Here is a 19,353-nt window from a genome sequence, read left to right as displayed (position 1 = left end):
GGCTTTTTCTCGCCCAGATATATAAAAACTGTTGTCCTCAAGATAGCAGATACTATGGTTAAATAACTATAAGTCTGTTAGTTAATAAGAAATTACCTCTAGTAAAGCAATACAATCCATTTGTTTTATATGATAATACAGGAATAGGACAACATGGTGACTGGTGGTAGTCTCAAGTGTTTCATCTTCCCCATCAGGGCTTGGCCTGAAAGATCAAGCAAAGGATGGGTGCATGATGAGTAAGTTAATACAACTTGTGACATTGCATAGGAACATATCCCAAGAAGGCATTTGCTTTACTTTCCTGTTTTCTGAGTTTTTGGAGTTTGAGACCACATGAGGTGACCTGAACTCTTGAAACAGACAGGCTTTTTTATTACCATTTCATAAGTGTAATAATAATTTGTTACAGTTTTTTTGGGCAAATCTAGACCTGAGCTATGATTCTCTTTGCTGATTGAAAGTCCGGTTACTTGAACCACAAGACCAACCAGCATTTTTCGCAATTTAAGTTAAAAATGGAAATTAAAACTAGAAAAATTATGTTCCACCATTTTACACACACACACACACACACACACACACACACACAGAGAGAGAGAGAGAGAGAGAGAGAGAGAGAGAGAGAGAGAGAGAGAGAGAGAGAGAGAAGAAAAGTAACATTGTTGGAACAAGAATAGTCTTAAGCTGTTGGATTTTTTAAAAAAAAAATCTAGAAAAACTCTTGCACCTTAAAGACTAAACATTTTTATTTGCCATAAGCTTCAATGGACTGTAGCCAATGTCTTCACATGTGTTAAAAGTAAATTAAGCAGAGAAGAGGAGTGAACAAAACAGTTACATCTGCAGTAAATTTGGCTCGGCAGCTGAAAACTCATTGTATTCTGTTTGTATGGAATATTTCACAATATCTAATGCCTGTTGGTTCATCAGTAATTCAAAAGTACAAAACAAATCTTTCCTGCCACTCCTACTATTCATCTAAGTTAGCCTAAATGAGACTTCCAGATTTTCCCAAAACTATCATATCAGACCAAAAGAGTCCCATAGTAGCAGAAACAAAATTTACCTAAGTAATCAATATTAATTGGTTTAAATTTTGAAACTGGGTGAGATGATAACAGGTTTGTACATTACAATGTATTTCCCTTTGTGTATGCATGTGTGTGTGTGTGTGTGTGTGTGTGTGTGTGTGTGTGTGTGTGTGTATGTGTGTATGTATGTGTATGTATACATCTTCAAGTCGACTTATGGTGACCTCATGAATTTCATATGGTTTTTTAAGGCAAAGGATACTCTGAGATAATTTCGTTGGTTCCTTCCCCTGAAATTTAGCCTACAGTTCCTGGTATAGTTGGTAGTCTCCCATCCAAGTACTAACCAAGGCTGACCTTGCTTTGTTTCCAAAATCAGATGGGATCTTATTCCTTTTAGGGTGTTTAGGCCCCTTCATGCATATTGTCTGTGGAAAATGAAGAAATTAATAGGAAATGCCAACTTCCTAAATTATGAGTCCATATAATTTGAGCCCCGATGGCGAAGTGCTTTAAAGCTCTGAGCTGGAGACCGAAAGGTCCCAGGTTCAAACCCCAGGAGCGGCGGGAGCGGCCACTGTTAGTTCCAGCTCCTGCCAACCTAGCAGTTCGAAAACATGCCAATGTGAGTAGATCAATAGGTACCGCTCCGGAGTGAAGGTAACGGCGCTCCATGCAGTCATGCCGGCCACATGACCGTGGAGGTGTCTACGTACAATGCCAGTTCTTCGGCTTAGAAATGGAGATGAGCACCAGCCCCCAGAGTCAGACTTGACTGGACTTAACGTCAGGGGAAACCTTTACCTTTTATAATTTGCTAGTCTGCAACTTTTATATCATTTGCCTTCACATAATTAAGCAGACTGTACTAAATATTCTCTGTCTAGTTGCCTAAATCTTTCATTCCAAAGGTAATCAAGTAAATGGTTATCAATAAGCTGGTTTCTCAACTACAGAGAAATGATTAACACTTACCTTTGTGGGAGGCCCTTCGTTCTGTTTTGCCACCCTTAGAGCCATGTTAAAGAGTTGTCTTAGTGGTTGGTCCTCTAGTGTGGAACTCCCTTCTAAGGAATATTAGATATACTTCTCCGTATAGATCTTGGCATCCAAGCAAGTGCTTGCTTACCGAGAAAACAATGGATTTTATCAGGTGGATATTATATTTTTGCATTGATATGTTCATACATTGCTTTTAATTAAGTTGTGTTTTAACTATATAATCTGTTTAAATTATTTCAGTCTAATAACTTTCTATGTTTATGGTTTTATTGCTACTTACTAAGTAAACCTTGTTGTGAGCTACCTCGAGTGCCAGGTTTGGGAGAAAGATAAGATATAATTAATCGTAGCACGGTCAACCCATGTGCCCCATTCACATTGTCACTTGCCCAGCCAGAGTGTATAGTAAATAAGTGTGGCATGATGCTGCTTTAAGGCATAAGTTTGAAACAAAAGCTGGTGGTGAGGAACTGAACAGTTCATGCACTACTTGAACATTGACAATCACTCTTTCTTCTGGTTTTAAAAGAACTAGATATCAATGTACAATATTGGTGATGGAGATAGTGACATGTTTGCACAATGTAAATTCTAAGCGTAAACTTTGGAGTTTAAATGATATTTGGTATTTAAGGGATACTAGATCTTCCTAGTATGAAACCCTCAAAACATTCATGTTTTCAGCAACCTGAAGGCACCTGGTGCAAATGAGGTTAATTCTGTGGCATTAGTAATCTTTTTGGTAATCAATGGTAGAAGCAAGAATGGAGAAAGACTGTTAATCTCCTGGCATCCACCAGATTGCCCCCTAAAACCCTTCTTTTGTGTGGTGCTTAATTAAGACCTGGTTTAATCATTTCCACACCTGCAAGCAAGAGTGAAAATTGCTAAAGGAAAACTGTTCTGACATCTTCGATTTGAAAATGCAAGCATACCAAAAGAATGGGAAGAATTGGAATCAATTTAATCTCTTTGTACAATTGAAAAGCTGAGATTATTGAAACTGTTTATTAACTAATAAACAGATTCACACAACAGTAATTTAAATTAAGTAAAAAATGGTTAATTGTGTCAAAGTTCTATGATTCCAAAAGCAGCATGAAAACAACAACATAGCTTCTTCATTTTAAAATTTCACTAGCATTAGTTTGAAAAGGGGTATGTTTCATGGAGTATCAATTTAAGAATGAACCCTATTTCTGGCCTACAGATGCAGTAGATTTGGCAGAAGTACAGTTCTAGCACGTTGTCACTTCCTGCAAACACATGGCAGCTGCAAAGTGACTGCTATAAAGTAATTATAGATGTCTTCATCTTTCCAATGGATTTCTGCAGGTGGAATTCCTGCAGAGTCCATGGAGGGTTATTCAGGTGTTACAGGATGAGATTAGGGGCTGTGTCTGTAGAGACTTATTTTAGTTTGTTTCTGGCCCAGCATGCCTGTTGCAATGTAAAAACATTGATATTTCTCATATAAATAGTTGGAAATGTCGAATGATTGTTGAAAAATTGTGAGAACAGCTGTCAAGATGCATATTTAAAGTAAGACACTGGACAGTTTTTTTGTCTGTGTGGTGTTGTATAGTAATTAATGTCGGACTAAAACTAGAAAGATCCAGATTCAAATTCCCACTCTGCTGTTGAGATTATAACATGATTTTGGATTAGTCACACTCTCATAGGTAGTTGTATCTATTGCACAGGGTGTTTGTAAGTTATAAAGTAAGGAAGGGAGAGAGGTGAAACCATATGTACTGCTCATAGCTTCTTGATTAAAAGGCAGGACAGATATGTAGTTAATAATAATTCTGAGAAATTGCTTCTCTACATCTGATCCTGTTCAACACCCAAGCACCCTCCTTTGTAAAAAAACATGGATAGAAAGTGAAACAGAAGATTCATTCTCCTGACCCTGGTTTAGACCTGTTATCTGATTGTTGTGTTGTGCCGCTTTATTAGCTACTTCTAAGGTTCATGTCATGATCCCTAAGAGGGATACAGTACAACAGTCTTACCCATAAGATCCACCCACATCCGATATGTTTTCTCTGAGACTTCAAGGTAACTTCCAGTGGATGACATTCATTTCAGTAGGGTTCACTATTATCCACAGTTTCCTGTTTCTGCAAAAAATTCAGTAATTCACCCATTGTGACTAAAAGTCAAACGTTTCCCCTGACATTAAGTTGGTGCTCATCTCCATTTCTAAGCCGAAGAGCCGGCATTGTCCGTAGACACCTCCAAGGTCATGTGGCCGGCATGACTGCACGGAGCATCGTGGCTAGAGGGAGCTATGTTGTATTATGAGGGTAATTAACATTAGGAAATTCTTATTAAAGTACAGATATGAAATCTAGCTCTCGAAGGCCTTCTGAGCTCTGATCACAAGGTGTTTCTCCTTTTGCTGTCCCACATTCTCTTCTGTAGTGAGACAGCAAAAGCTCCCCTTACAAAACAAAGATGCTCATTTGTAAACCCAGGTCCAAAAGCATTGGGAGAGAGTGGTAGGGAGCATGCAAGATGCCTCAAGAAAGGGCTTTGCTAAAGCCTCAGGTAACTGAAGTTGCCATCAAGGACAGTCCTCAATTTGCAGGATTTTGTGGTCCAAGGCTCGTTCAAAGGCAGTTACAAAGAGAAAGTAATGACTTGGAGATCTCCCATTAATACAGAAGACCATATCTAGGTCATATCTTTTCCCACTATGGTGAGATGCATCACATTTAAAACAATATATTACATGCTTTACATATCTGTAACTAAAATTTTGTATTTTATACATATGCATTTTGCATATGCAAATTCCTTGAAATCATATGTTCTTTCTTTCTCTCAAGTGTCAGCCTGCTTTCCTGCTATTCCTTCTTGGAATCGGAGTTTGAAGTGCTGTCTCCCTGTGTGTCAGCATGTGGGGGATTCTGTCTGAGATCAGAATTTGTACTATTGGTTCTTACGCTCTTCTCATTTGAAAACATAGCCCCTATTTAAAACTCCTTTTCCAATTAAGGGTATAGAATTGTGCAATCTAAAGTGTCAAGATATGACACAATCGTGAAATCAATGGGATTGTTCATTGGTTCGCTACGTAGTAAGAGCAGCTTGGACACTACTCATCAAGAGCCAGTTCCTGTTACAAAATGGATGTAAGGTCATTGCTTAAAGAAGCCTTTGTCCTTGAAGACTCAAAGGCTGCTAATGTATGCAGTGGTCTTGATGTCAGTACAGCAAATGCATGCAAACATATTTAAGAATTGTTAGGCACCTTGCTTTTTAGGAAATACGTAATCCTATTTTTAATTTAAACACAAATTTCATAATTGTGGTTCAGCTACAGCTGATTTCTGCAGTTTGGTTGATGTACAAAAGCTTTACCATATAGGTTCCTGTTGCCCCACAGTTATTTTCCAGCTCCCATCAATCCAATGTCCATGGATCTTGGAATATAGAGTTTATAATATCGGATGTTATAGAGCAATAATAAGGATAGGGGAAGTGGAATCAATACTTGGATCTTAACACACGTCTACTCTGACTACATAATCCAGAAAAGGTATTTGTAATATTGCAGCCTAAAATCAGTATTGTTCTGTTCAAAAGGAAGATGAGAGATAAGTGCTGGATAGTAAATTAAAAAGCCACAGAGATCCCTTGAATTCCTTTTAACCTGAATACATAGAGCAAACAAATCAAGGAAGTATAAAACTTCAGATATGGAGTGGGGTCGGACCATGGAAGTAAATGGATTTTAAGTTATTTATTCAATGTGTATTCTAAACAGTTGGTCTCTTACTGTCTGGTTTGTTTTTCTTACTCAACAAACATGAAATCCTGAAGGGAAAAATCTAAAACAAACTTTTGGGTTCCATTCTGGTTTGTTGGGAGAGAACCCAATCAGAGTGGCAGTTATGCCTGGTTTTGCATGTCATAAAAGCCATGGAGCAAAGCTTTTAAACTTTTTTACTTTCTAAAACTGTTTCTAATGCCAGCAGAGCTCATCAATATATTACTTATTCATTGTAAGTCAGAGTTTTCACAGAATCCTAATTCACCATGCCATATAACTGGAACCTTTGGCTCTAAGGTCAATATTAGCTGTTGAGGTACCAATTAACAGAAGAAAAAGTGAAAATATCTCCACTTCTTGTTGCTGTGGTTTTACTTAAATGAAATCTGTAGAATTAAAACAATTCTTTGCTGAGTCAACTTGGGTCTTGGATCTGAGAACTAAACTGATGCATGAACATCTTTTGCAGTTTTGGATTTTGCATGACAGAGACCTGGACTAAGGAATTTTAGTTTATTTCTCGTGTCAGAAGAAAATTGAGAATACAGCTATAATGTATAGAAAAACCACAAACGAAGTTGAAAACTTGGCATTATACTAATGTCCTTTGACCAGTAGCTGGCCATTTGGAGTGCCTCTGGTGTTGCCATAAGAAGGCCCTCCATGGTGCATGTGGCAGGGCTCAGACTACATTGTAATAGGTGGTCTGGTGTTTGCTCTTCTCCACACTCGCATGTCATGGACTCCACTCTATAACCCCATGTCTTAAGGTTAGCTCTGTATCTCGTGGTGCCAGAGTGTAGTCTGTTCAGCGCCTTCCAAGTCGCCCAGTCTTCTGTATGCCCAGGGAGAGTCTCTTATCCGGTGTAAGCTAGTGATTGAGGTTCTGGTTTTAACCTGCCACTTTTGGACTCTCGTTTGCTGAGGTGTTCCTGCGAATATCTCTGTAGATCATAGGACACTATTTCTTGATTTAAGGTGTTGGCTTACTGGCTGATATCCAAACAGAGGATGGTCCAGAGATGTCAATGCCTTGGTTCTTTCATGACAGGCTGCTACTTCCTGATGAATATCAGGTGGTGCTAAAAATGATACTGTTTAGCTGAACTAAGACACTTAAGTAACTTTTTCTTTTATTCTTCTTTGCAGACTACTAAAGCATTCCTTCCCAAAATGCTGGAATTGAATCATGGGCACATTGTTACTGTTGCAAGTTCCCTCGGTCTCTTCAGTACTGCTGGAGTGGAGGTTTGTTATTTTTATTTAGTATTTTATTATTTATTACAGATATAGATATACTGTGTTTCTTCTAAATGCAGTCCAGGGCTGCTTCTTAAAACTGTTACTCTGTGTCAAGGTGTTTCATTTTGGCAAAATTCACAACTGAAGGACAACTGCTTTACAGTGTTCCCTCACTACTTTGCGGTTCACTTTTCGCAGATTCGCTGTTTTGCAGTTTTTCAATAAACTCTAAAAGACTATTATAAATCATAAAGAATTACAGTTTACAGCCTAAGGAAGGGAGGAAGGAGAAGGCAAAGGGAGAGAGAAGGAGCTCAAGCGGCAACGGGAAGAGAAGGAGGCGATTTATCAACACACAATTGGTTGATAAAAACTTAAAATAGTGTATAACTACTAAAATAATGTATAAATATTAAAATAAATGTAGAGTCCCTACTTCATTTTCACTCATTGTGGGTGGTCCTGGAAACCTAACCCCAGCGATAAGTGAGGGAAAACTGTAGTTTCTATTGGCAGTCATATTAATTTTGTTGACTACTTAACGTAGCCATTCGCCACTTCTTTTAATCTTTTAAAAATGGTTACTACAAAACTACTTGCAAAAAGAATGAGAATATTCAATCTTTCTTAAAATACCATCAACATGAAATACAACATTGCCTGCACTTTCATCATATAAAAAAATTATGATATGGGTATAATACAGATTGAAACATTATAACATGACAACAGTCTTGTTTCTAAAGGAAAATAGAAATATATTTGAAACGGAGTCCAGCGTTTCCAAAATAGCATAACTCACTAGTTATCTTCCATGTCTTAGCCAAATCTGAGCTCTTTTCAGAGCACTTTTCAATGTTGCGATGTCATCCAGTTCATGGTAGGGACTTTTACATCAAGAAGGATTTCTCGTCCGTATGTAGTACATGTGTACTTATTTGTATTAACTGTGGTCTTGAATTCTGCTTCATTTCTGCTTGTCAGGAAGGGATAATTGAGCAGGGAATTCTTTGTGTTTGTAATAGCTTTTTGTCTTGAGTTTTTGTCCCTAATAGCTCTTTGTCTTCCTGGACTTATTTGACACTGCCAACAGCAATTCATTAGTCAACAGTTCCAATTGTCTCTCTAAGTTGGCCATTCTTCTCAGGCAGGCTGTATAGAAGAACACAAGCCATTAGTGAGCAAACTAGACAAACTGAGCCAGAATTGGTTTAGGCTACAACTAGAATTGGTTTGGGTTGTGTATCCATGGCAGGTAATTAAATTGACATGAGGCAACAGTAAGTTTACTCTAGTAGTTCCTTGCCCATGAGTTGCTCCTGGGTCCCTTTTTCTTCTTCTTTGCCTCTACTCAAACCTGAAATATCAGGAAGTAGAATGAAGAACTATATGCACTTACTTGTTTTAAGTATTATTGTAACAGCCACCAAAGTAACTATCATTTCTTCTCATGTCATGAAAAAAGTACGTTTATTTACTATGTATAAGTCCTACATAGGGCTGAAGATTATACATGAAAAGACATGGTATTCTCTTATTACAACAACTATGGTAAGTTCAGAGGTATGTTTCTCAGTTCATGAAGCTGAGATATGCATAGATTTATGCCCACATTTTTTCTTCTCATCCTTTCATGGCCCACTGCCTCTGAAGGCTTCTCAGATATTAATTGAATCATTTTCTTGTCAGATGTGGAAACCATGGTTACAAGGACTGGAATGAATCAGACTCTTAACCCAACTTCAGACTGTAGTTTAAGAAACGGCTTTGTTCCAAATCAGCTCTGAATTATTTTTTTAAAAGTTTTCTGTTAGCAGCTGTTTCCCCATATTATTGTGTGTAAATTATTTGATGCATTTTTTATTCATCTTAAGATAGAATTCAAAGAAATTAAATATTTTGGAAGGATCTGACTGACTGATGATCTATTTCTTTGAATTACAGCATGAAATGCAGAAAGATTTCTAAACAAAGCCATGTAATGATATTAATTACAGTGTCAACACTTTTTGATGTGGCTTTGTGTATAAATATTACATTTGAGAATACAGAGGAATAGTTTCAGACTTGATCACATTTTAATCTTGCTTCATATTGTCTGTTTTCACTCTAGGATTATTGTGCAAGTAAATTTGGAGCTGTGGGTTTTCATGAATCTCTCAGCCATGAACTGAAAGCAGCTGAAAAAGATGGTATTAAAACAACATTGGTATGTCCTTACCTTGTAGACACAGGAATGTTCAGGGGCTGCAGAATTCGGTGAGTAGGCAAGCTTGCTTTCTCTCTTCTCCAGTATTAACTCAGAAAAAAATATTTGCAGACTCCTGTTGGGCAGTTACCAATGCATAACCTAGAGATACTCACTTGTCCTTTTAATATTTATCATCTCTAAGTACTCGCAGGTTTAGGGGATACATAGGGACTCTGCAAGTCCCGCAATTCATTAATTGGGAATAGACTGATCGGTAATCTCATCCATCCCATGCATCAGCAATCTCTGGCACGAGAGGGAATTGCAGTAGGGAAATACAAAATTGTCTGCCACATCAGAGATCTCTCACAAGACAGAATGAGAGCATAATGTAGCTGTTTACCAATTAACAACAGAACAGATTTCCACTGATCTGCCCAATAAATGGGGATTATAGGAATTAGAATGAAGTCCATAACCATGGTGGTATGTATGTATGTATGTATGTATAGATGAACTGATTTATATTTATTATTTATTTATTTACAGCATTTATATTCCGCCCTTCTCACCCCAAAGGGGACTCGGGGTGGATCACATTGCACACATAAAGGCAAACATTCAATTCCATAACATAGAACAGAGACAGAGACAAGACGCAGGCACGGGCTGGCCTCGAACTCATGACTTCTTGGTCAGAGTGATTTGTTGCAGCTGGTTTGCTTTCCAGCCTGTGCCACAGCCCAGCCTATATCCTGCTTTTCTTCCAAAATGGGATTCAATAATTTAAAAGAGATCCAACTGAAAGATAAAGAGAGCAGGGAGGGGGTGAAGTGAAGCTCTTATGGAAGAGCCACAGAGAAGTCTCTCTCCTAAGTCCTTATAAACCATGTCTGAGGAAACGCCCTATCATGCATATTTTAATACTCACATTGGCGTATGTGAAGAAAATGATTATTTCAGGGAGTCTTGACCAAAGCTGGATATGGCTTCATAGTTCAAAACTCATAGTTTAACTTTTATCCGGAAATGGACTTATGCAGTTGGTACAACAAAGGAGTCACTTGATCCAAGGACCAGTCAGCAACCTGGATGCAGTATTTTGGATGCACTAAAATTTCTAAATGGTTTTTAAAGAGAGTTCCATGTAGAGTGCATTACTATAGTGAAAACAGCATGCAATGAAGCATGTGTTGTTGTAGCTGGATTTGATTTCTCAAGGAACAGGTGCTGGTGGCACACTAGTTTTAACCGTGATGTACTCCTGGCCACAGCCAAAACCTGGGCATCAAAGCTCAGACCCAATTAAGGGAGAACTTCCAAGTTGCAAGCCTGAGATTTCGGGAGTGTAAGCCCATCCAGTATAGACTGAATCCCTATTTTCTGATTTGCCAGATAAGGAAAAAAGAGCACTTCTGTCTTGTCTGGATCAGGTTTCAATTTGGTCAGCCTCATCCAGTCCATTACTGATAGCAGATACTGGTTTAGTTTAGAAATGGCTTTCTTGGGTTTGGGTGGAAAGGAGAGGTAACTTACACATTTCTAACTCTCCAATAGGATTTTGACCAATAAGTGGCATATAAAATGATCTTGAAACAACATATCTTTGGTTGGTTGGAATAAATGATCTATTCATTTATGAACACAATTGTAATACAGACCTTATTCGTTCAATCAATATCTTTTAAAGTCAATCTACAAATGTTGGTTAGCGATTGCTTGCTTACTAATTTTAATACACCGTGAATGCCTCTTGCACTTGATGCATTTATTCATTATTCTGAGATGATTGGATGTTTTAGACAACAATTCCTGTATTTCCTACCATTGGACTTCTGGGAGGTGAAATCTAAAATATCTGGCAGACCAAAAGTTCATTGCCCTGCATAATAGTGGTCTCCTTTTTAATATAATGTATATATATTCTGTATTTTGTTTAGTCATTTTTTAAAATGTATTCTTTTGATGGTTGTATTAAACATTCACAAGTGGACAAACTATTTTAAAATACATTAGATAAAGTAATTCCCATTGATATCAATTAGACAGCTAAGCTGTTTCCCTTTGAAATCAAGAGAACATAATTGCTTTTAAACTTGTTTTAATTTGTCTATGAGCTTTTTCCTAAAATGCCATTTACTTATTTTCAGAAAAGAAATTGAGCCATTCCTTCCACCTCTGAAACCAGATTACTGTGTAAAGCAAGCTATGAGAGCTATACTGACAGACCAGCCTATGATTTGCACACCTCGTCTGATGTATATGGTCACTTTCATGAAAAGGTAATCATTTAAGAACCCTTACTTAATATTTCAGACACAGAAAAATGGGCAGACATCTTCTCAGGTGGGTTGCCCTGTTATTGCTTTGATATTTCCCAAGTCAATTAGAGAAATATCCCAAGCTGATAGAGAAAATTGGATAGTATAAACTGGCAGTACTGGGGGCTTTATAGTAACTAAGAACTTAGACCTACGTGTAGCTTGCTGTACTCTTATTCCTGAATTACAAACAGGGTCAACACTATGTTACGGAAACAGCAGGAGCAATCCTAGAAACTTAGTCTAACCCAGTGGTTCTCAACCTGTGGGTTCCCAGATGTTTTGGTCTTCAACTCCCAGAAATCCTAATACCTGGTAAACTGGCTGGGATTTCTGGGAGTTGTAGGTCAAAACACCTGGGGACCCACAGGTTGAGAATCACTGGTCTAACCTGATATGAATGTTCCTTTCTGTCTCTTCAACATAGTATTGTATACTCTGGCTGGTATCCACTCTCCATTGTATTGGATAGAGATCTTTCTTGCTACCTGATTCATCCATCTAGTGATGGTACGGATTGAACTTGGGTCAAATTGTGCTAACACACTTACAGTGCCATGGATATATCATTACAGTAAATTCTTATTGTGCAATCAGGTACTGTCTTAACTCTCTCTTTTCACTCTTTTGGCGATGGAGCATGAGATAGTTTTTGTTGCCAGTGTTATACCAAATAAGAAAATGTTTTGTCTTATTATTTTGGTGTGTCATCTCTATGTATGGCAAATTCTGAGCTGAGAAAACTACTGTGTCTTACAGGTGGAAAGAAGGCAATTTGTTCTCATCCCCATAGGTCATAATTACAGACACCAATTTTTTTTAAAAAGAGTTATTTTATCTTTACAAATATACACACAGAACAGCCATGTTAAGGCATATACCAGTCTCCCTATCTCTGTTTGGGCTTGAAATTTCTGTAGCTCACAGAAGTGTAGAATATCTATGCTAGACCTAACTGGCACTTAAATTTAACAAAAAGTGTTTTACAAACACCTCCCTCCAGTCTTCATCTTGTGAAAACTTCAAATGGGAAGTGGAGTGAGGGGTACCATGTCTTCTTGATTTTGGAGAGGATGGGCTTTCCCCTCACTTTCACATGAGTCAAATGCGCCGAACTCCAGAGAATGTGAAGGGCTGACTGTAGGCATCATTTTTTTTTGGTTGAACTTTGTGCACAAAGTAGCCTTCTAGCTTCTTAACAGACTTCATAAACCCCTATGTCAGTGGTTCTCAACCTTCCTAATGCCACAACCCTTTAATACAGCTTCTCATGTTGTGGTGATCCCCAACCATAAAATTTCACAACTGTCATTTTGCTACTGTTATAAATCATAATGTAAACATCTGATGTGCAGGATGTATTTTCCTTCACCTAACCAAATTTGGCACAAATATTCAATACACTCGGATTTGAATACTGGTGGGGTTGGAGGGGACTGATTTTCTCATTTGGGAGTTGTAGTTGCTGGGATTTATAGTCAAAGAGCACTCTGAACCCAGCCCACACTGGATCAGCACCAAACTTGGCACACTACCTACATGGCCAACATTGAAAACTGGTGGGTTTGGGGGGAGAGGGCTGTTTTTGAATTCTGGGAGTTGTAGTTCACCAAAATTTCTGGCAAACAAACTAATAAAATGTGGGTTAGACAAAACTACAGTTAGGTGCATCTGTAATTGGCTAAGTGAACGAACCCAAAGGGTGCTCACCAATGCGTCATCTTCATCCTGGAAAGAAGTCACGAGTGGAGTGCCGCAGGGTTCTGTCCAGGGCCCGGTTCTGTTCAACATCTTTATTAACAACTTAGACGAAGGTTAGAAGGCATGATCATCAAGTTTGCAGATGACACCAAAATGGGAGGGATAGCTAACACTCCAGAAAACAGGAGCAGAATTCAAAATGATCTTAACAGACTACAGAGATGGGCTGAAGCTAACAAAATGAAGTTCAACAGGGACAAATGGAAGATACTTCATTTCGGCAGAAAAAATGGAATGCAAAGATACAGAATGGGGGACGCCTGGCTAGACAGCAGTACGTGTGAAAAAGACCTTGGAGTCCTCGTGGACAACAAGTTAAACATGAGCCAGCAATGTGATGCAGCAACTAAAAAGCCAATGGGATTTCGGCCTGCATCAATAGGGGTATAGTATCTAGATCCAGGGAAGTCATGCTACCCCTCTATTCCGCCTTGATCAGACCACACCTGGAATCACACTGTGTCCAATTCTGGGCACCGCAGTTGAAGGGAGATGCTGACAAGCTGGAAAGTGTCCAGAGGAGGGCAACTAAAATGATCAGAGGTCTGGAGAACAAGCCCTGTGAAGAACGGCTTAAAGAACTGGGCATGTTTAGCCTGCAGAAGAGAAGGCTGAGAGGAGACATAATAGCCAGGTATAAATATAGGGAGGAGGGAGCAAGCTTGTTTTCTGCTGCTCTGGAGACTAGGACGCGGAACAAGGCTTTAAAAGGAGATTCCACTTGAACATCAGGAAGAACTTCCCCACTGTGAGAGCTGTTTGGCAGTGGAACCCCCCCCCCCCCCCCCCCCCGGAGTGTGCTGGAGGCTCCTTCTTTGGAGGCTTTTAAGCAGAGGCTGGATGGCCATCTGTCGGTGGTGCTTTGAATGCAATTTCCTGCTTCTTGGCAGGGGGTTGGACTGGATGGCCCATGAGGTCTCTTCCAACTCATGATTCAGAGAGCACTCTATGCCAAACTGGTGATGGAACTAGTAAACTCGCCACACATACCCAACATGCCAAACTTTGTATACTGATGGGGTTTTGAGAGGACTGACCTCAGAGGTTGGGAGTTATAGTTTATTATTTATTTACAGCATTTATATTCCGCCCTTCTCACCCTGAAGGGGACTCAGGGCGGATCACATTGCACACATAAAGGCAAACATTCAATGCCATAACATAGAACAGAGACAGAGACAAGACGCAGGCATGGGCTGGCCTCGAACTCATGACTGCTTGGTCAGAGTGATTTGTTGCAGCTGGTTTGCCCGGCTGTAGTTCACCCACATCTTCAGATAGATCTTCAGAGCAACATGCACCCAACTGATGGATCTGGACCAAACTTGGCACAAATACCTAATATGACCAACTGTGAATACTGGGGGGGGGGGGGGGGGAGTTGACTCAACATGATGGTAATTGTGGTTCTCCCTGCATCCAGTCACAGCAGGAGGACGGCTTTTGGTGGGAGGATTCGCTGTCTGTTTCCAAAAAGGAAGAGAAGTACAAGCGGAGAGATCTTCAGCTTTCTCTGCCAAAGGGGATCCTAAGACCATCAGAAATATGTGTTTTCTAATGGGCTTTAGTGACCCCTCTGATACCCCCCTCACTACCCCCCCCAGGGGTCCCGACCCCCAAGTTGAGAAACACTGCCCCTTAAGTGGTGCTGATTTTTTAAAAAATTATCTACTGAGGAAGGAAACAAATCCAACACTGACATAAAAAATATCCATGAGCAGATTTCTAATGTTATTACCAATCATTTTTGTACATCTAGAAATCAGCGCCTCAGCAGGTAGAAAGGTCTAGATGTGGGCCATCAAAGGCAGATGATTCTAGGGTTTTTTTTAAAATTAAAGCCTTTGAAATGTTCTTGTTTGGTAAATCCTATCAACCTTTGCCAGCAATTCAATAATGAGAAATGCTGGGAGTTGCAGTCCAACAGCATTGGGAGGGTGTCATACCTGTGCAACACCTGTGTTAAAACATCAATGTGATGTTCCAGTGGTAAGGAGGTTTTTATTAACTGCTACAGGCTCCCACTTTTTCTAGTTCTGTTGTAGAACTAATTCTCTCTGACTTCTCAGAGGCCCAGTTGGCAGGGATGTTGGCCTCATTTTGGTGCCAAGTTAAAACTTGGCTCTTCACCCAAAGCTTTTGGGGCCCAGTGAACCATAGCCTGGCTCTTTCCAGTGGGTTGTAGATATTTTTCTTTCCTTATGTTTTGTTCTGTTTGATAGTTTTAAGTTGTTCTGTAATTGCATTAAATTGTTTTTATTGTCTGTACCCCACCCTTAGATATCTAGATACGGGGTGGTAGGCAAACATTTTGATAAACAAATTAATACATCATGAACATTTGTGGAAGCAATATAGATTGTAGGCATCCATTAATTAAAACCACCTAATACTTATCCTTCAACTTACATTCATTTTTTCACCCTAAAAGTTATCTTTAATTTACTTCACATCTTTGTATACTTGTACAGGAGAGAGGATTGCTCCAACAGGAAAAGAGTTGAAATTATTATTTGTCTGCATATCTTCCCTTTGACTGTATTTTTATATTTTGCCTTCAAAGGAAATGGCAGTAAATGTAGCTTTGATTTATTTTTCTGTAAAATCAGTGCTATCAAATATACTGTATTTACAATATTTTTCTTTTCTTTTCCCTCTCAGCATCCTTCCTTTTGAAGCAGTTGTGTGCATGTATCGGTTTTTGGGAGCAGACAAGTGTATGTACCCTTTCATCGCCCAGCGAAAGCAAGCCACAAATAACAATGAAGCAAAAAATGGGATTTAATCTTTTTCAAAGGACTGTTTGTAGCATAATTATGATAAAAACATATGACAATTGTGAAATGCACTTGCATTTAGCAGATGCAATTGTTAACATTTTACTGTGGCATTCTCTTTTGATCCTATACATGTATAGTAAATGGAAAATCACTGTTTTTACATACTGTATATAAGGTAACTAGAATTCTTGGGAAACCATGGCAAGAAAAGGAAATTTATAAAGTGTAGTGGTCACCTTTATCTTTTTTGAAGTTTGCGCAATGTACAGCGACATGTTACTCTTTTTGTATGTGTGGTAGAGAGAGAAACTCTGTGAGACTTAACTCCCGAGATGCTCACTCAAGTAGATGATGGCAGCTGTGTCCACAATTGTTAATTTTCTTGTGGTATTTTTGTGAGGTAAACATTTTAAACAAATGTGATGTAACAGGGCTGTGTTTAAGGGTTCACTCAGCTTACACAGAACCAACAGATTTTAATGAAATTCTCCTTTGGAACAGTTGCTTATATCGAATGATAATTAATTCATAATTAATTATCTCCAGAAGAATGAATATTTTGGGAACTTTTCACAATGGTTTAACAGGGCACTTCTGAGAACCTATGGCTGTGCACATCCAATATCAGTAACACTACAATTTGAAAGCTCTGATACTTACATATTTGGAAGACAAAATCTAAAGTGCAACTGCATAGGCTTCTAGATTTTATGGTTAAAAATCCCATGCACATACATTGTCCTCCACTTCTATGTAATGAGCTCTTGCCTAAAGTGCAAAGCAATTCATGAAAAAGAAATAAACATTGTGTTCTTGTGCCAGGTAAATTGCAGACAAAATTTATGATGAATGCAGCTTGGACGTTGGAGTATGGAAAGAGTATGAAAACTTAACTTACAAAAAGACAAAAAAAACCAAACTTGTATTGCATTGTAGAAAAGATGACAAAATTTTTACAATTTTTTGTAAGAACAATTTTGTGCCTTGAATTTGATAATATGTATTAGTGGAATATTGTAAAGATGAAATTCTACCTCTATATCTAAATGTATACCACCCACTTGTAAATTTACTATAAAATGAATCCTGTGGTGACTTTTTTTTAGAATGTCATGTTTAATAGTGACCAACTTCTGTGGTTATTAAAGTGAGCCACCTTATTCCTTAAACTTCAATGACTGTGTGTTGTATCTATTGACAAGATCTAAGTGATCCTATTGGTTTGTGATGGGGCAGTACAGCATATCAATGAATGGATGGTTTGTGGCAATGTGGCTTTGGTGTATATCCTAAAAAGGTCAAAAGAGACAATCTAATACAGGCATGGACAAACTAAGGCCCAGGGGCTGGATGTGGCCCCCTGGGAGCTTACCTCAGGCCCTCATTATTTTCCTCGCCCTCTTGACATTGGAACATATTGGTAGCTACCAGTATTTAAAAACTCAAAAATTAGAACAGTAAATAAGAAGCAACACTCTGAAAACCAGACATGGGAACCAAGGGCAACTAACGACTCTGAACAAAGGATGCCCCCAGGCAGGAAGCCAGGAGATATTCAATGCTAATTGAGGTGATTAACTACAATGTTCACACTGGCCTCAACTGACAAAGAGTTTTTCTCTCACCCTGGACTTTCACAGATATATATATATATAAACCTTCCTTGCTTAGTTTCTCCATCCCTCACAACCTCTGAGGATGCCTGCCATAGATGTGGGCGAAACATCAGGAGAGAATACTCCTAGAACATGGCCATACAGACAGGAAAACATACAACAACCCAATTAATTCACTGTTTGGAGTTTTCATAACTGAATAAAAATAGATCTAAACAAGGACTGTTATGCAAAGGGATCTGGTAAGCATCTTTAAAACAGAGAGAAAGAAGTTGAGATAGCATAAGCTTCATAGATTTAAGTCTATATCAGATGCAAGGATTTACTAGCTGAACATGTACTAAATACGTTCCAAATTGCTTGTACACGTTGAGCGTCTGTAATCTAGATTTCTGAAATTGGAAACACTGCAGAAATTTCCACATGGATGGCTGAGATACATACACCCTTGCTTCCTGATGACTTGATGTACACATTGTTTCATTCACAAAATTGTTAAAGATACGGAAAAAAAATCTGTGTATGAAACGGAAATGTTTAGACTTGAGCCCCACCTTTAAGATACCTTATTACATACAAAACCTGAAATATAAAACATCTGGTCCCAAGCATACCTGACATCAGTATTTAAATAAATAGTTCATCAAGAAAGGTGAGTACCAAAGGAGAGTCACTGGGAAATAAATCTAGTTTTTATACTTAAAACACCCACAAACATTCAGTGTTTTCATTTAACAATAGTTATTTCATGGCATGCACAATCACTCCTACTACCTGTAGAGCCCAGTCACACATTTTGTTTTTTAAACTTGCTATACTCGGCGTCTTGAGTGAGTGAATAGCTTTTGGGAGTGTGGATTTCTGTCCCAAGGTAGCCAATCCAGTACTCTCCAAATGTTTTGGACTATAACCCCCATCATTCCTGAATTTGCTGGGTGAAGTTGTAGTCTAAAACATCTTGAATGCACTATGTTGCTTACCATAATCCAACCTAGCTTCAGAGCGATGTCATTTTGCTTAGAATTCCTACTACATACCATTTTCTTGAGAAGCCTATCAATTTTGTCTCAGCCAGAGGCCGAAACGTCTTTTAAAAATTTCTGGTGGCCTCGATTTATTTCTGTTCTTCCTCCCATCATTAATATTTTCAATTGCAACTCCTATCAACAATAAGTATGGAATTGTGCAGAAGTTAATAGTGTTTTAATGCTGTGTCCATGTGATTACAAAGAGCATAAAAGGTCAAGAGCTTATGGGAAACATCAATGAAGGGGGAGGATAGGCTTCAGTAAGGAAGAGAATCTAGGAATAGGTCTGGTGCATTAAAATCTCTATCACATATGGAAATGTACTTCTCCTGGGAAGGGGAAAGTGATAATGCAGGACAACTGAATGCTTCTGAGGTCTCTCGCTGGCTTGTAGGATATAATCTGTAGAGTTGATTTTCTCATTAAGCAGAATCCAGCTAATCTATCTCGAAATGGTAACAAATTCAGAGGGTTGTCTAGCTCTGATGCAGGGGTCCATGAGAAAATAGTTGCACCTCTCCTGGTTCTGTTTCAGGAGATCTCCCAGCAGAAGCACATCTTTGGATTCTGGGTAGTGGCACTTGAAGTTTATCAAGT

At 38.7% G+C, this 19,353-nt stretch overlaps 1 protein-coding gene across 1 annotated transcript in view; it reads left to right on the top strand.

Annotated features, from left to right (window-relative positions):
* The window catches only part of rdh10 (retinol dehydrogenase 10), a 36,988-nt gene extending 19,701 nt beyond the window's left edge, over nt 1-17,287 (top strand). The window contains exons 3-6 of the mRNA XM_003219577.4: nt 6,967-7,065; nt 9,173-9,318; nt 11,401-11,532; nt 15,994-17,287. Of these exons, the coding sequence (XP_003219625.1) occupies nt 6,967-7,065; nt 9,173-9,318; nt 11,401-11,532; nt 15,994-16,117 (501 nt within the window). The 3' untranslated portion in view covers nt 16,118-17,287. The remainder of the gene's footprint in view (nt 1-6,966; nt 7,066-9,172; nt 9,319-11,400; nt 11,533-15,993) is intronic.
* Nucleotides 17,288-19,353: the final 2,066 nt, after the last annotated feature.

Source organism: Anolis carolinensis, chromosome 4, assembly GCF_035594765.1.
Source record: "Anolis carolinensis isolate JA03-04 chromosome 4, rAnoCar3.1.pri, whole genome shotgun sequence".
In the NCBI taxonomy this organism is placed as follows: Eukaryota; Metazoa; Chordata; class Lepidosauria; order Squamata; family Dactyloidae; genus Anolis; species Anolis carolinensis.
The sequence above is the reverse complement of the archived record's forward strand: the minus strand, read 5'-3'. Positions and strand labels throughout refer to the sequence as shown.